This window comes from Myotis davidii, unplaced genomic scaffold, assembly GCF_000327345.1.
Source record: "Myotis davidii unplaced genomic scaffold, ASM32734v1 scaffold292, whole genome shotgun sequence".
In the NCBI taxonomy this organism is placed as follows: domain Eukaryota; kingdom Metazoa; phylum Chordata; class Mammalia; order Chiroptera; family Vespertilionidae; genus Myotis; species Myotis davidii.
The window spans coordinates 3676605-3691361 of record NW_006285042.1 but is presented as its reverse complement, the minus strand read 5'-3'; the positions used below and the strand labels follow the sequence as shown (position 1 = coordinate 3691361).

General features: G+C 42.8%; 1 protein-coding gene across 1 annotated transcript in view; it reads right to left on the bottom strand.

The window, feature by feature from the left end:
* The window catches only part of PHACTR2 (phosphatase and actin regulator 2), a 170513-nt gene that overhangs the window by 33129 nt on the left and 122627 nt on the right, over positions 1-14757 (bottom strand). The window contains exons 4-6 of the mRNA XM_006755389.2: positions 14588-14746; positions 8804-9043; positions 4128-4659 (exon numbers count right to left, since the gene is read on the bottom strand). Of these exons, the coding sequence (XP_006755452.1) occupies positions 4128-4659; positions 8804-9043; positions 14588-14746 (931 nt within the window). The remainder of the gene's footprint in view (positions 1-4127; positions 4660-8803; positions 9044-14587; positions 14747-14757) is intronic.

The following is a 14757-nucleotide window of genomic DNA, read 5'->3' as shown; positions in this document are numbered from 1 at the left end:
GAATGATAAAATGTTATAGAAGACGTGTGTTTAACCCAGACCTGGGGCGGTCAGGGGAATTTCATGGAAGAACTAATGCCTAAGCTGAAACCTGAGAGTTGAATAAGAGATCAACCAAAGGACTTATATGCAAGCATATAGACCTAACCAGTGGACACAGACAACAGGGGAGTGAGGGCATGAGTGGGGGGAATGGGGGGATAAATACCTTAATCAATAAAGAAAAAAATGTACATGGCATAAAATTTAACATTTTACCCATTTTTAAGTGCACAGTTCAGATGCATTAAGTATATTCACATTGTGTAAAACCAGCACCACCAGCTATCTCCAGAACTTTTTCATCTTCCCAAACGGAAACTCTGTAGCCATTAAATAATAACATCCTACTGTCCCCCTCAGCCCTGGCAGCTACCATTCTACTTCCCATCTTTATGAAATTTACTATTCTAGGTGTTTCATATAATTGAAATTATACATCTGTCCTTTTGTGTCTGACCTACTTCAGTTAGTATGTCTTTAAGGTTTATCCATTTGGTAGCATATGTCAAAATTTCCTTCCTTTTTTAAGGTTGAATCATATTCCATTGTATGTATATGCCACATTTTGCTTATCCATTCATCATCTGACAAACATTTGGGTTGTCTTTACCTTTTGGTTATTGTGAATAATGCTGCTGTGAACCTCGGTGTACAAGTATCGTTTGAGTACTTGCTTTCAATTCTCTTGGCAACATATACAGAAGAAGAATTACAGGCCCGCATGGCAACTCTATGTTTAATCTTTTGAGGAACCACCATACTATTTCCACGGTGTGAAATCTCATTTTAAATGAGAGAAGATCTATTTTATGGGTAAGCTTTTCCATAGTCTGGATTCCTAGTTGATTGCCACTGGAGGCCATTCTTGTTTGCGACTGTGGGTGACCACAACCCATTTAAAAGATTTGCCAATTAATAAAGCAATCTGAAGAGCAAAACAAAAGATACTTCAAGATTAAGCCCTGGCATTTGTTCATTCATTAATTTATGTTATCGATTATTATTTTAACCTCCCTTGTATTTTACAATGTTTTATAGTTTTCAAAGACTTCTGCATACATTTATAACTTACAACTGTTCTATAGCATACGGAGGGCAGATAATTTATAGTTTATGGAACCCAGGAGAGCCATGAGTGAATTGCCCAACCATGGAAGCAAGTCCAGTCTAGAACCCAGACTTCAGTCTCCTGGTCTACCTATTAAATGTTATGCTATATGATATTTTATTTACACTTAGTATTATAAGTTATATTATTGTTTACATTTAATGTTAAATATTATACTCCAATTTTACATCAGTCAACTCATGATTTGGCTTTTATATTTCTCAGAGGCTCCTGGGCACATTAGATAATACAGTGCACTCAGTGAATATTTGTGGAAATGGACTAAACACATTCAAGTCCCTTTTGAATGTGGGCTGCAGATGGGCTTATTAGTTTCTGCCTTCAGTTATACCAGACATACACGGTACTGGCGAAGCTGCCAATGAAGGGAAATCTACCAAATAGTTACCACCCTGCAGTGTGTGAACAGAGGTAGGTATTTTTACACATGGCCACTTGAATTCTTTAAAGTTCTGATATTTGTATTCCAAACAGAAGCCCCTTCATAAGACGACAGGATTTCACACATTCGTTGACTAAACATAACTGGGGGAGAGTTCTAAGTAAAGCAAGTGACTAAGAGCCAGAAATTCAAATTCCAATATCCGCTTAAAAACAGAAGAAAGAATCTGGAAGGAAATTTGGGAGACTACTTATTTCAGGCTCATTAACTCGAGAGCAAACGCAAACCATCCCTGCGGGATGAGCTATAATTTAACGTTATTTTGAAGAATATAGGAAGAAGAAAAATCTCTCTGCTCTCTTCTAGGAAAGCAGGGTAGTTGCCCTGAGTGACAGGAAAACCTATTATGCAAACCCGATGGCTCATTATGTCCTAAGCTCACTTTGTCTGATCACAGTCCCCGTGGAAATGGAGAGCAGATGCTCAGCGCTCTCGTCTGACAGTCCTGCGAGTTCTTGGCTGAAGGCTGACATCGCCCCCAGCATGCAGCATGGCGCTTCGCACAGCACAGTGTCCTCCCTAAGTGTTTGTGGAAGTGAGCTGGACAGTCAGATCACCTTTGGATACGGGCCCTCTCAGCCTGAAGACCACTTACGGAATCACTTTATAGGTTGCACCTTGTATGGAAAATAAATGCATATACTCAATCTATTTCCCTAAGTACAGGCCTATCTTAAACTTCCTGGCCATGTTGGATATCATTTTGGTAAGAAGTAGAATTAATTATCATGTCTTGCTCACTTTTGTATCTTTGGTGCTTGGTACACTGCCCAGCACACAGAAGGCAAGCGAAAACACATGCTGAAAGAAGGACTGTGTAGGTCTAAAGGTTGGAATTGATGCTGCAAAAACACTCACTATAAATAAAGACATTTGCTAAGTGCTGGAAGTATTAGGGATACCATAACCACTCATCTCAACATCTTCTGTTCCCACAGCATTTATTAGCAGGTCAAACAAAGAAAGTAATTTGCAATTTAACCTTTATTTATCATTCCTTGGCTTTCCTTTGAATGATGGTGCTCAAGATGATAAAACAAAAAAGAACAAAACAAACAAACAAACAAAAAAGCCCTGGCCGGTTTGGCTCAGTGGATAGAGCATCGGCCTGCAGACTGAAGGGTCCTGGGTTTGATTCTGGTTAAGGGCACATGCCCGGTTTGCGGGCTCAGTCCCCAGTAGGGGGCGTACAAGAGGCAGCCAATCAATGATTGTCTCTCATCATTGATGTTTCTAACTCTCTATCCCTCTCCCTTCCTCTCTAAAAAAATCAATAAAATATATTTTAAAAAAAACAACACAAAAATCAATAATGAACACATAAAAAAAAGCAGGAGAAGTGGAAGCAACTACTTTGGAAACTTATAAAATTACTTAGGGTATGGAATGTGTTGTGCAATCCTGGGCCTACACCCAGCTCTGCCACTGACTACCTGGATAATCTTGGAAAACTATTTTACTTCTCTCAGTGTCAGTTTTCTCACCTATTAAACAGAAATATTTCAGAGAAGCTTATGTAAATTAAATAACTGACGGTTCCTGACAGTAATAGGTATTCAATCAATGAAGGTTATTATCAGTAATTGAATCAAGTTAATATTTTAGCCTACTGATTCAAGTCAGTGTTTTAAAACATGATTAAGATTTTTTTGAAAAAGGAAATATTAAATTAAGTGATTTGAAGAGTGAATTTGGTTTTATTCTTAAAACAATAGAAAAGAGGCTGGATTTACGAGGTCTAAGCCTTCCCTAGACAGAATTGGTGTCCACTATAATCTGGCAGCCTGTGTGTCAGGACAAAAATGTGGCTCATATACCTTTAAGTAGAACATGTACAGGACTCTGTGAATAATGCAGTGAACAGAGGAGAAGGAGGAGGACCCTAGGATGAATTCCAGGTTCCTGGCTTTGGCATACCAGCTTTTGCACTGGTTGCTGGGATACTAAGGTCAATAAGACATGTGTTGGTTAATTCTGCCCCAGTTAGGAAAAAACACTGTCAGAGTAGATGCAATAACCAAATCTGTCTGGATGAGCACCGAAAGGCTCCACGGAGGCGATAACATTTAGTTGGGTGGGGAGTTAAAGAAGCAAGAAGCAGAGCTGCTCTGATGTTGAAGGAAAAGGAGTTGGAATTTGACGGAGTTCTTTCCTGATGGCTTTTATTTTCCTAGAGAAGGAGACGGCTAAATAACTAGACAAGTGGTAAAGACTTAACCACTGCAAGGAAAGAGAAGGGAACAGCTTAGGGCAAAGAAAGGACTGCTGAGGAGTGATGAGGCAGCTCTAAATGTACTTGAAAGGCCCATGTCACTGTGCCCAGCCCGTGGCCTTCCTGGGACAGGGCTATGCAGAACCAGTGGCTGGATGACATGTGGGGGTCTAACAGTCACTAGATTAAATTATATAAGAAAACAAAGTAGGTTCCCTCGTTTCCAGTAGAATGGTTTAGTGATCTTAAGTACTCAGCTTCGGGGAACGCAGAGGGAATATGGGGTTGGGGACCCGACTCACCATTTTGCATTTTCTCTGCTAACACTGAAGCCAGTGCCTGAGTGGACAGTGGTTGTGTTTTTCGGCTCTTCAGTCCAGAGAAGCTGACTCGTGTCTAAGGTAGGGACGGGCACGTCGTCTCCATCGCTGACCAGGACAATAGGAGTGTCTGCAGCAAAAACGCACTGTTCCTCCAGAACAAGATGGGAGTCCGGGGGAGGAGGGGGAGGGGTTATAGGCGGTGGAGGGACCGCAGACTTGGGTTTGCCTGTGCTCAGCTCCTCGGTCTCAGGGCCTGCTGGCTCAGTTTTGAGACTCTCCACCTTGGCCTCCGATGGCTTTCCTTTAAGGTCGGACGTACCAGCAGTGGTTGCATCTGAGGATGGCCGAGGCGTGGGCCGCTTGCCAGTTTTTTTCTTGCCCTTTGTGGTTCCCACCGTCCCAGTTTTGCTAGAAACTGTCTCCTTTGAAGTTTTGAGAAAAGACGAAGAAGAAGTAGATGGTGACGCTGATGCTTTGGAGCCCGTAGTCTTTTTGGAATGAGAGGAACCAGCTAAAATAGAGAGATTTTGCATCAAAAGTCAGAGGAGACAGCACTTTTCAAACGAGCTAACCAGGCTGCAATTGTCATTGACAACATCCCCTTAAAAAATTTTAAATGTATTGAAAAACAAATGACTAAAAGAAAATGATAATGGTTTTGTTTTCTGCCCCCTCCCTGCCTCCAATCAAAGAGGGAGTGATGTTTGAGGCAAACCCAAAGAGATAAGGGTCCTTTGTTTCTCCCTCCTCTAGTCTTCTTTTAAAAAATATGTTTTATTGAATTTTTACAGAGAGGAAAGGAGACGGATAGAGAGTTAGAAACATCAATGAGAAAGAAACATCGATCAGCTGCCTCCTGCACGCCCCTTACTGGGAATGTGCCTGCAACCAAGGTACATGCCCTTCACCGGAATAGAACCTGGGACCCTTCAGTCCGCAGGCCGATGCTCTAGCCACTGAGCCAAACCGGTCAGGGCCCTCCTCTAGTCTTTACCGGGGCCAGCCAAAGGGAGTCCTCAGCTCCTTGTCTTTTGGGTGACCTGAAAAAGCCCCTGCATGCTCCAAAGTAAGGATGCTATCATGTGCAGAGGACAGACACCGGCAGCTGTCTGGGCTTAGCACAAGGCTGAGCTCACCACAAGTGATGCAGGTTCTACGGTGTCTTCCTGGGAATGGCGTGGCCCACACTCAGAAGAGGCCTGGGTATATACCAGCAGCTCCTTTCTGGGCCAAAAGCAAATGTTCTCATCTTACTGCTAAGAGAATGAACTCTAACCCAGCTCTCCGCACGGCCCCAGTGAGAAGCCTGCCGTGCTGGCCCGTATCACCATGGGCAATGGTGACGGACAGAGTAAAAGCACAGGGCCACCTGTAAAAGTCAAGTCTCCTGCAAAATATCAAAGGCAGAAACATTTCTTTTCTACAAAAAAAGTCCAAGTGGGTACTCATTGAATAATTTGAAGAAAAAGAGTATCATTGGATCTTCTGACAACTGCTTATGTTCCTCTAGGGCAGTGGTTCTCAACCTTCTGGCCCTTTAAATACAGTTCCTCATGTTGTGACCCAACCATAGAATTATTTTCGTTGCTACTTCATAACTGTAATTTTGCTACTGTTATGAATCGTAATGTAAATATCTGCTATGCAGGATGGTCTTAGGCGACCCCTGTGAAAGGGTCGTTTGACCGCCAAAGGGGTCGCGACCCACAGGTTGAGAACCACTGCTCTAGGGACTTGGTCAGTGGTGTGTTCGCCTACTTCTGGATAGAGCTGCCTTTATTTAACCAAACCATTTTTAGGAAAAGAAAGGTTAGCTCTCCTGCCTTTATATGATCTTAGGAAATACAGTTAGACTCCTATGAGAACACACTTTTGTTTCATGAGCTCTAGGACCTACACATTTTTCCTAATTGCTTTTTCTGTTGTAATGTTGTATGCCCCTTCTTTTTCACGAGGGGTTAAACTGCCTTCCCCAGAGCTATCAGAAAATATCTGGTTAGTATTGTGAAGCCAATCTGAATTGCACACAGATGTTATTGTAACTTACCTCTGGTTAAGTCAATTGGGAGGGTCCCAAGATGAAGAACAAATAAAGGAATAGACAATGAGATGGAAGACTTCACCAATTCTGATATACTACAAGAAGCCAGTCTCACATAGTGACAAGATCCAGGCTTCCAAGAAGTCTCCATAGCTTGGGGCTTTATTATTTTAGATATACACAATAACTAGTATTCTCCTCCTCTAAGTCTGGCCTGTCAATACTATTTTTTTTTTCATGGTTAGTTCTCTCTTGATAGACTGGTTCATGGGACAGTTTGCCTGCAGCCAGCCAGCTGTGGTTAATTCTACTTTTTTGAAGTTAGCAATCTTCACTTGTTTCTAAGACAAACAAATTAAGCAAACTCCTGCAATCTAAGTCCATTCTAAATATATTTTTCACAACAAATATGGTAAGGATTTGATGTCTAAACATGTTCAATTACTTTCTTAGGTAAATCGAACATAATCCCTTCCACGTAGCAATTCGAACAGGACTTTGCTGAAATCAACCATGTTGCTTAAGTCACCTGGAGTGAAGGCCAGGACCAAAAAGAAATGCCACCTCTCCCAGTTAACTGCTTTTGGTGTTATCAAAGTGCATGACACTGTATGAGAAAGAACACAAGATAGGAGATTTTGCCTTATTTCATGGGCAATGTAGCTCACTGTGCCAAACAGCTATCTGGTCACCTGGAGGTGTATACTGATTAGGTAATAGAAATAGAATCTTAACCGATAGCTTTCCTTGAGAGCTAAAAACATCTGACTGAACATCAAGAAGAGCATTTGAAGTAACTTTCTAAAAGGTCTACGTTATTCAAGTGAAACATTACCATGTAGACAGTTCTAAGTGGTTACAAATGGAATATCAGCTGGACTCTGATGGAGTGTTATCAATATTTGACAAAAGGATCCTTTTATGACGGACTTGATAGTATACTTCAATGCAACCGTTTCTCTGTGGCAGCCCCGTGAACAGCAACATTTTTATATACACTGTGGACCAGTCGGGCCTCTTTAAATATAATGGATAACATGACTGTACTATTCTCTTAGGAACATCATGAGTCTGTAAATAAACCTTCAAGTTATAAAATATCTGGAAATAACTCAAAAATCTTTCATGGAAGCTGTCCCCTGCCCTGGCATTAATCAGCTTTCTTCTGAGAGATGGAAGACGGAGTGTAAGCCGAACCCATAGCGAGCCGCTACCATGTGGGGTATGAGGAAAAGGAAGGATGTGTGAGGCAGGTCTTAATTCTCAAGGACTGGCCTCCAGTTTGGAGCTTTTCTTGAAGAAGTGGATCAGAGCCTGTATCACATCAGACTGATCCTACGGTGTGCTAGGCAGTCAGGAAAATACAGATGCCAACAAGAATGGATGCTGACACGTGAGGGCAGCTGGTCCCTCAGGAAATGGCCTGAATGCATCGTTGGCAGGGCATTCTGAGACATTTCATTTAGCCCTCATTAGAAGAGACCCAGCACTCAAGGTCAAAGGCCGAAGAGAGGGACACAAGGAAGGAGACATCTACCTACATTCAGAGATCTGTCATACTATCAACTAAGCCATTCTCCAAACTTGAGCATTATGAATTACAAAGGGAAAAAGATCAACAACAAGGCAAATCATGGTAGCTGATTGCAAGAACGTTGCTGCTGATTTTAGGGAAAATAAGGTTTGCTAAAAGACAGGACTTTTATGCACGTGTTAATGGCAAAAAGCCACCCAGCATGTGTATTTTGATTAATGTCTCATAAAAACTGGGTGGCATGGTGGGCTTCCTCATGCCACTTCACTGGAAGATGGGCGCTCCCGTTGGGTTAAGCATATCTAATGTGAAAGGAGAGCTGGATACATATCACTTGCAGATGCTGTAGATCACCAAAACATCCCCTGGTGCAGTGGTTGGTAAACTGTGGCTCGCGAGCCGCAGTTTGCCAACCACTGCCCTGGTGAACTGCAATAGTGGCTTGTAACCACACAGTAGGATGCTTTCCTTCTAACCGATTAAAGTCCTTTGTTTGGGGCAGAGGAAGCTCTGAGCATGTAACTTTCAACTCTGCTGAAATAGGAATGACTCAATAGAGAGTGGTGGGCTGACCCAACCTTTGTCGTTTATGAATAGATAAATGACTAGGTATGTGGACATATTTAAGACAATACAATACAGCAACTATGTCAAAGATGCAGTGTCACATTTTTATGTGCAAACCTAAGACATTCTGAAAGAAAACCCAAGCCAAAAATCTACCCATAAACTCAAACAGGCAGAAGGCCAGTTGATGTCTAAATAATATCATATCAGATTATCGCCATTCACCAGGCACACTGCTTTCCTGTATCTTTCTGAAGGTCCTCGTGCAGGTAAGTGGCTACTCAGGATGAAAGAGGTCTATTCACCCCCAATCTAATGAGGTCAACTAATCAACTGGTCAACTTTCTTTTGATGGAGATAACAACAAAGGAATCTCCTGGGCATTCTTGGTGTCAAAGCTAAACGCACTGGTGTTCCACCCTAAGACACCAGACAATCTAAAGGCTACCATCCAAATCAGCCCCACCCCAGAGCCGTGCACCCTGAACTCAACCCCACTGGGGGCATACTTACCAGCCTCTCGGGTCGTGTTTCGGCTTGTTGGCTTGGGTGGAGGGATGGGGGCCTGTTTACCAGAAGCCTTGGTATTTTTTTTAATAGGAGGCACTTCGTCACCCTTGGGGCTGGCCCCAGCAGCAGCCCCTTTTGGAGGCACAGGTGTTTTGGGGGGCTTAGGTTTGGGTTTAGGCTTAAGAAGAGTTGAAGGAGGTGGAGCAGGAGCTGCCGGTGTTTCAGAGTGGTTTTCAGTGTTCTCTACAAATGAGAAAGTGAACAGAAGCAGACTGATACAGACACACGCCATACACGTAGCAGGAGTGAGACAAACAGTGACAGCGATACAAACATGTAGCTGCTTGGCCCTTGGGAACCAGGGTGGCGTTCTGCACCAGAGAGAGCAATGTCTGGGGTCAGAACAAAGGCTGAACGCCAAACCAGGCTGCGTTGTCTGGGGACATGAATCACTCCTGTGATAACACAGGGGCGCACAAGTGACGTTGATAAAGTTACATTCAGGATGAATATAAATGTCCATCGTCAGGGGCTGACACCAGCCTTGAGTTGGTGGCTGCTGGATGATGGCGTGAGCATGGCTGCTACACTGAATTTCACAAAATTGAAGGGCTCCCGAGAGTGACTGATCAGCACATTACACACACCACCACGGGGTGAGGGGCTTACTACCTGTGATGGCTGGACCCACAGTTACCTTGGTCCCCTTGCTGTCAGAACTTAAGACTCGTCAACCAGACGGGTGGTGCTCTGTCTCACTGGGGTCAAAACCCAGTAACTTTCTAAGCTAAGGGAGCCTCTGTGGAACCCTTTACAGGAAGCACAATGCACCAAAGGATGAACTGCTTTCTCAAGCTCTCCTGGTGCAGTCGGGCAGCTTCCTGTCTTACAACAGCTTCCTCTGGCCTGTCCTAACAGTGCCACGACTACAGGGACAGAATCCAAAAACTACCAAACTTGTTTTGTGATGTAAAAACACAAGTAACAATTTTGAAAAGACAAGGGTTAAACTTTAACAATTTTATATCTAAGAATATGAACCTCTCACAAGGTTTTGCCTAGCCCTAGCTGAGGGAGGAATAGTATTTGTCTCTCATTACTGAAAGTGGAGATATGGAATGCTCATTCATATAGTCGCATCGTATTTTTCCTAATAGTGATTGACTGACATGAAAGTACAGTTCTGGTCCAAAGAGCTAAGCAGCATTTTTTTATACATGGAGCACAATAAGAAAACGTAAGACGGTATCAGACAAGACTAAGCCTTCACTGGATGTTTCCTCCCATTATTGAATGAGCAAGAAAAAGTTTAATATTAGCATGCATTACATTTCTTATCCTAGAAAATGAGGACTTCACCCTCCTCACCCCATGTTTCTACATCCCCATCAAACCACTGATATAACCACCATAAAAATGACTCAAGCTATGGTAGGTAATCAGTAGAACTTCTTTTATCCTCCCTCCGCAGTGAAACCCACCTCAGCCACTGTAGCCCAACCTGACCCCTCCTGCACGTGAATTTATTGTAGCTACAGGTTCAACATGCATCAGAGGCTGCTTTGTGTTTGCCTTTCTGTTTATATATCGTGTCTCCCCAACTGAGCAGTGACTCTCTTCACCTACCTGGTCTGAACCAGGAGGCCACTGAATCACAAAAGTCAGTTAGGTTTGAGAACAACACAAGTTAAAGCACACCTAAAACATCTATCCCTCTATATAAAAGCCTAAGCGACCGTTATGGCCTGGTGACCAGCCGGTAGCTATGATACACATTAAACAACAGGGGGCAGATGCTCAATGCAGGAGCTGCCCCCTGGTGGTCAGTGCGCTCCCATAGCCAACCTCTCGCAGGCCCTCCCCTCAGCTGGCCAGCCCCAATCAGGACTGGGCAAGATAGCCCTGATTACCAACCTGGCTGAGGGATCCCACCCATGCACAATTCATGCACCAGGCCTCTAGTTTTAACATAAAACATATAACTAGACATTGACTTGCCACTCTTTTGATGTAGGGCAGAAGCCTGTTCTTTAAGTACTTCTTCATTCTTTAGAAGGTTAGCCCCTAGCATAATATCATGTGTAGAATTCAAGCCCATTAATATTGTCTGGTGAGAGCCAGTCAAACAGACTGACAACACTTACTCTCTCTATTCCCTTTCACACCACCAACTCTCACAATTTTCCCTTCTGCCTTCATGGCAGAGCATGGAGGGATCTGTTTTCCTTCTGCCCATGGCTTTAAATTCTAAAGTCATACCTCGAAGAACCCAGCTTCTGGGTCTGGGAAGGAGGAGATGATTCGCTCTATGACATTTGGGAACGACAATCCCTCCTGGGTGGAAAATGAACACAGTGCACGCAAACGCTCGGCCGGCTCTTGGAGAAGCACGGCCCGCTCCTTTCTCTGCGAACACCACCAATTACCGCTGTGTGTTTGCCACCTGGCTCATGTTTATGTTTACCCTGTGGTGATTCTGGGGGGGGGGGGGGGGTGCACACACAAACAGTATGCTTTTCTGACTAAATTATAAACGACTATTGTCTAAAATTTTAAGCAGAACACTTTAAACATCATGTCTATTCAATGAATGTGACTGATTAGCAGACAGTTATTAACAACATGCATTAGAAAACAAACTCCTCCTTTTATCTGGGAGATAATGAATTCAGTCAAGTTATATTTTTAACTACTGCCATATGACCTGAAGACATGATTAAGTTGATGGAATCTATGCGTATTATCTTTTCCAGAGGAGGTTCACTAATCAAGGCTGCCTTGTCCTTTGGCTTGACAAGGACACCGTTTCACGCAATAGTCTGGAGGATAGCTGTTTACTGTACTTCCATGTTTGGCTCCCTCCACCACGTGGAGAGTTTAGTTCGATAACATAGAGCAAATCTGAGAACTGCATGCGTCTTTGTCTTGCCTAGACTACACCTCTGCCCCCATTTCTCCTGCATCGGACTGCTGTCTCCTTCAAATCTTAGTTTAGAAATATCTTCCTAAGGACCGATTTTTGTCCCCGTGGGAAGCTCCTGACTTGCTGCACTCAGGCCTTTCAAGTGGTTGGCCCTTTGTACCACATGCTGGCTCCTCCTATGCCACGATCTGCTTGCAGGCAAAGGCCATTGCTCATTCACCACTCTCTTCCTGGTCCCCAGCAGGGTCTTACCCATGGCAGACCTTCATTATTATGTTGGCACAAATGCATTACATCATTTGTTACTTCATTGAAAGTCCTCAATAGAAATAACATCCAATAATTTTCAGATTTCTCATATTTAATGCCAAGCTATATTTAACGGATTGCAGATCAGTTTTTCTGCCTCTTCTCTGTTTAAGGGCCCTTGCTGAGAGACTAATGAGAGACTAGGAGCCCTGAAGGTCTTCAGGGAAAAGTCTCCAGTGTTGAGTCCAAGACTACTGTACCAACTCCAGAATCAGGTGTCTCTGGGAGCCTCAGGAGCACCCACCCACATGTCTGAGGTGAAACCTACCCACAGAGCAGTGTGAAGGCCACTTGTTATCTGTTGTTTTTTTGACACTGATGTTTCAAATACTAAAGTACTGACATACTGTCTTAAAAAGAGATACAAGCATCTCAGGCTTTAAAGGCACATGACGTGGTTTTACAAACATAACCAATTAATAGATGAAATAATGCTCTTGGATAGGTTGCATAAATAATGTTCTTGTGAAAGGAAAGGGAGCGCTGCACCCCAAGATTAAGGGTGAATTAAGAACCTGGGATGGTGGATTTGCAAGGTAGTGAGCTCAAACAGGAAGTGGGATCAGAAGAGAAGCAGACATAAAAGTGAATCTTGCGGTGTTTTTAGAATTAAATGGTACCTTTACAGAGAAATAAATGGTTACCTTTGTTCATTAAAGTATTGCCTATTCAACTTAATGTTTTGTGATGTGAGTTATGAGTGACATTCATTTTACTTCCCAGAGGGGCTCTGGTGGGTGCACCATCCGCATAGGGGAGGGAGGCATGTGTCTTACAGGGGTGTGACGACATGTCCAGCATCTCATGTCCTTATGTACAGACTAGCCAAGCAAGATGCTGTCTTGGACCTTATTTGACCAAAAGGAACTGACTGTACTCATTCTGAGTAAAGAATAAGAAAACAAAAACATCTCTCCAATATCCATGGACCTATGAGATCTGCCATCATCTTTGTAGAACATCAAGGCCTGCTTGTTTAATTAACATAAAACTGTCAGCAACTTCTTATTAGGTTGATAAGACTCCTTTGAAGTCTGGCCAGTCCACTGATGGACACCCCACACGGACCAAGTGAGCACCGGAGATGGCACTGTTACATAATAAAGAATGTAACTCTTCAATGCACAAAGGATGGACAAGGCACGGGCCACAGATGGATTTGAAATGTAACAGTTTGGTGAAACAGGACAGTTGGAATAAAAAAATAAATATAATCACTACTTGTGGTAATACTTTCAACTAAATCCCCTTAAAATCTATTTAGGTCTGTTTCTCTTTAGGTTTCAGGAATAGTATCCTGAAAAATGTTAGTTAATTTCTCATAATTAATACTCATAAGCTTAACCAGAGTCCTTCAAAGAAACATGACTAAGTACAAGTCCCATAGTATACTTAATATTGAATAAAGCAAAATAATAAACTTCTAACAGATTATTACCAGAGGCTTCTAAAATTTTTAAAGGCTAATTTACATACAAATAACAGGGGTGATGGGCTTCCAGAGTAGATGATTTTTAAGTCACAATGTCTGCAGGTTGCTCTTTTGTTCTCTTTGTCTTTAAAGGACTTGGATCAAGAACAGAAGAAAAGTTTGCTTCCAGCAGATTCTAAGAGTTCCCAAAATGCCTACAGAACCTAAACTAGGTTTGACAAATTTTTGCCATCCACCAACTCAGAGGCAGACATTACAGAAGGAAATAGTCCATTTCCTGAGGATTCATATTTATGCTGCATGGGATCTAGAACTTCCAACAAAGCCTTACTTTATAGGAGTTTCAGTTTATGTTTGCGTAAGTATGAGGCTTGGAGGTGCCTGCACGTACTAGCAGTGGTATGCAGCGATCAATCAGTGACTAGGAACTTGTGAATGTTCTGGGGGTCCTTGATAGACATGAATTTTGCAATTATGCAACCTACCATAGCATAGTCACTCCAGAAAGCGAGGTCTTAAAGAAGCCTTTAGGGAATGGCATAATCGCCTCTGGTATATTCTGAAATTTCCAATTGCACAGACAAATCACTGAGCAGAAGCTAGGCCAGTACAGCAACCCAAATCCTCAGCATCTCTGGGGACAATTCCTGAGTCTCTCTCAGAAATTTCTAGAACCTGGACTAGAACCTACAGTGTTGGATGTGTGGATGCACCAACCACACCTTCACTTCCGAGCTGAGTTGCTCACAGGGGCCACGTCTCACCAGCACAGAAAGATGTTCTGAATGCTGGCATTTTTTTTTCCAAAGAAGATACTGAGAAAAAGCTCCTGAGGAAAAGATAATATTCCCAGACATCTCTAATCACTAAAGAGGCCATCCATCTGATTGTTACCGGTAATTAGCCCTCTTTAATAAAAAATTAAAATGATGTGCTTATAAAATGGATGCATCTACTTGAGGAGACTCTCCAATTTCTCTTCACTAGTTATTATTTCTCTCCTCTGTGTGTCTGCACATTTTTCTCTCTACTGGTCTTAACATCACTATTTGGAGCCTAAGACCCGATTCCTGACATCGAGCTGTGGTGAAGGAAAAGAATGAGGGGTTTCTCTTGATTTTACCTTTCTTCTCTTCTGCCTTTTCCTCCAGAGGTGGTGCTTTTTCAGCTAGAGAGCCATTACCTTCTTCAGATTTTACTATATTTTCCTCTCGGGTAGATTCCTCTCCGATGGGTATCATGTGCCCGTTTGAATTTTCAAAGTTAACTGTTACATCTCCATCAAATAGGGAA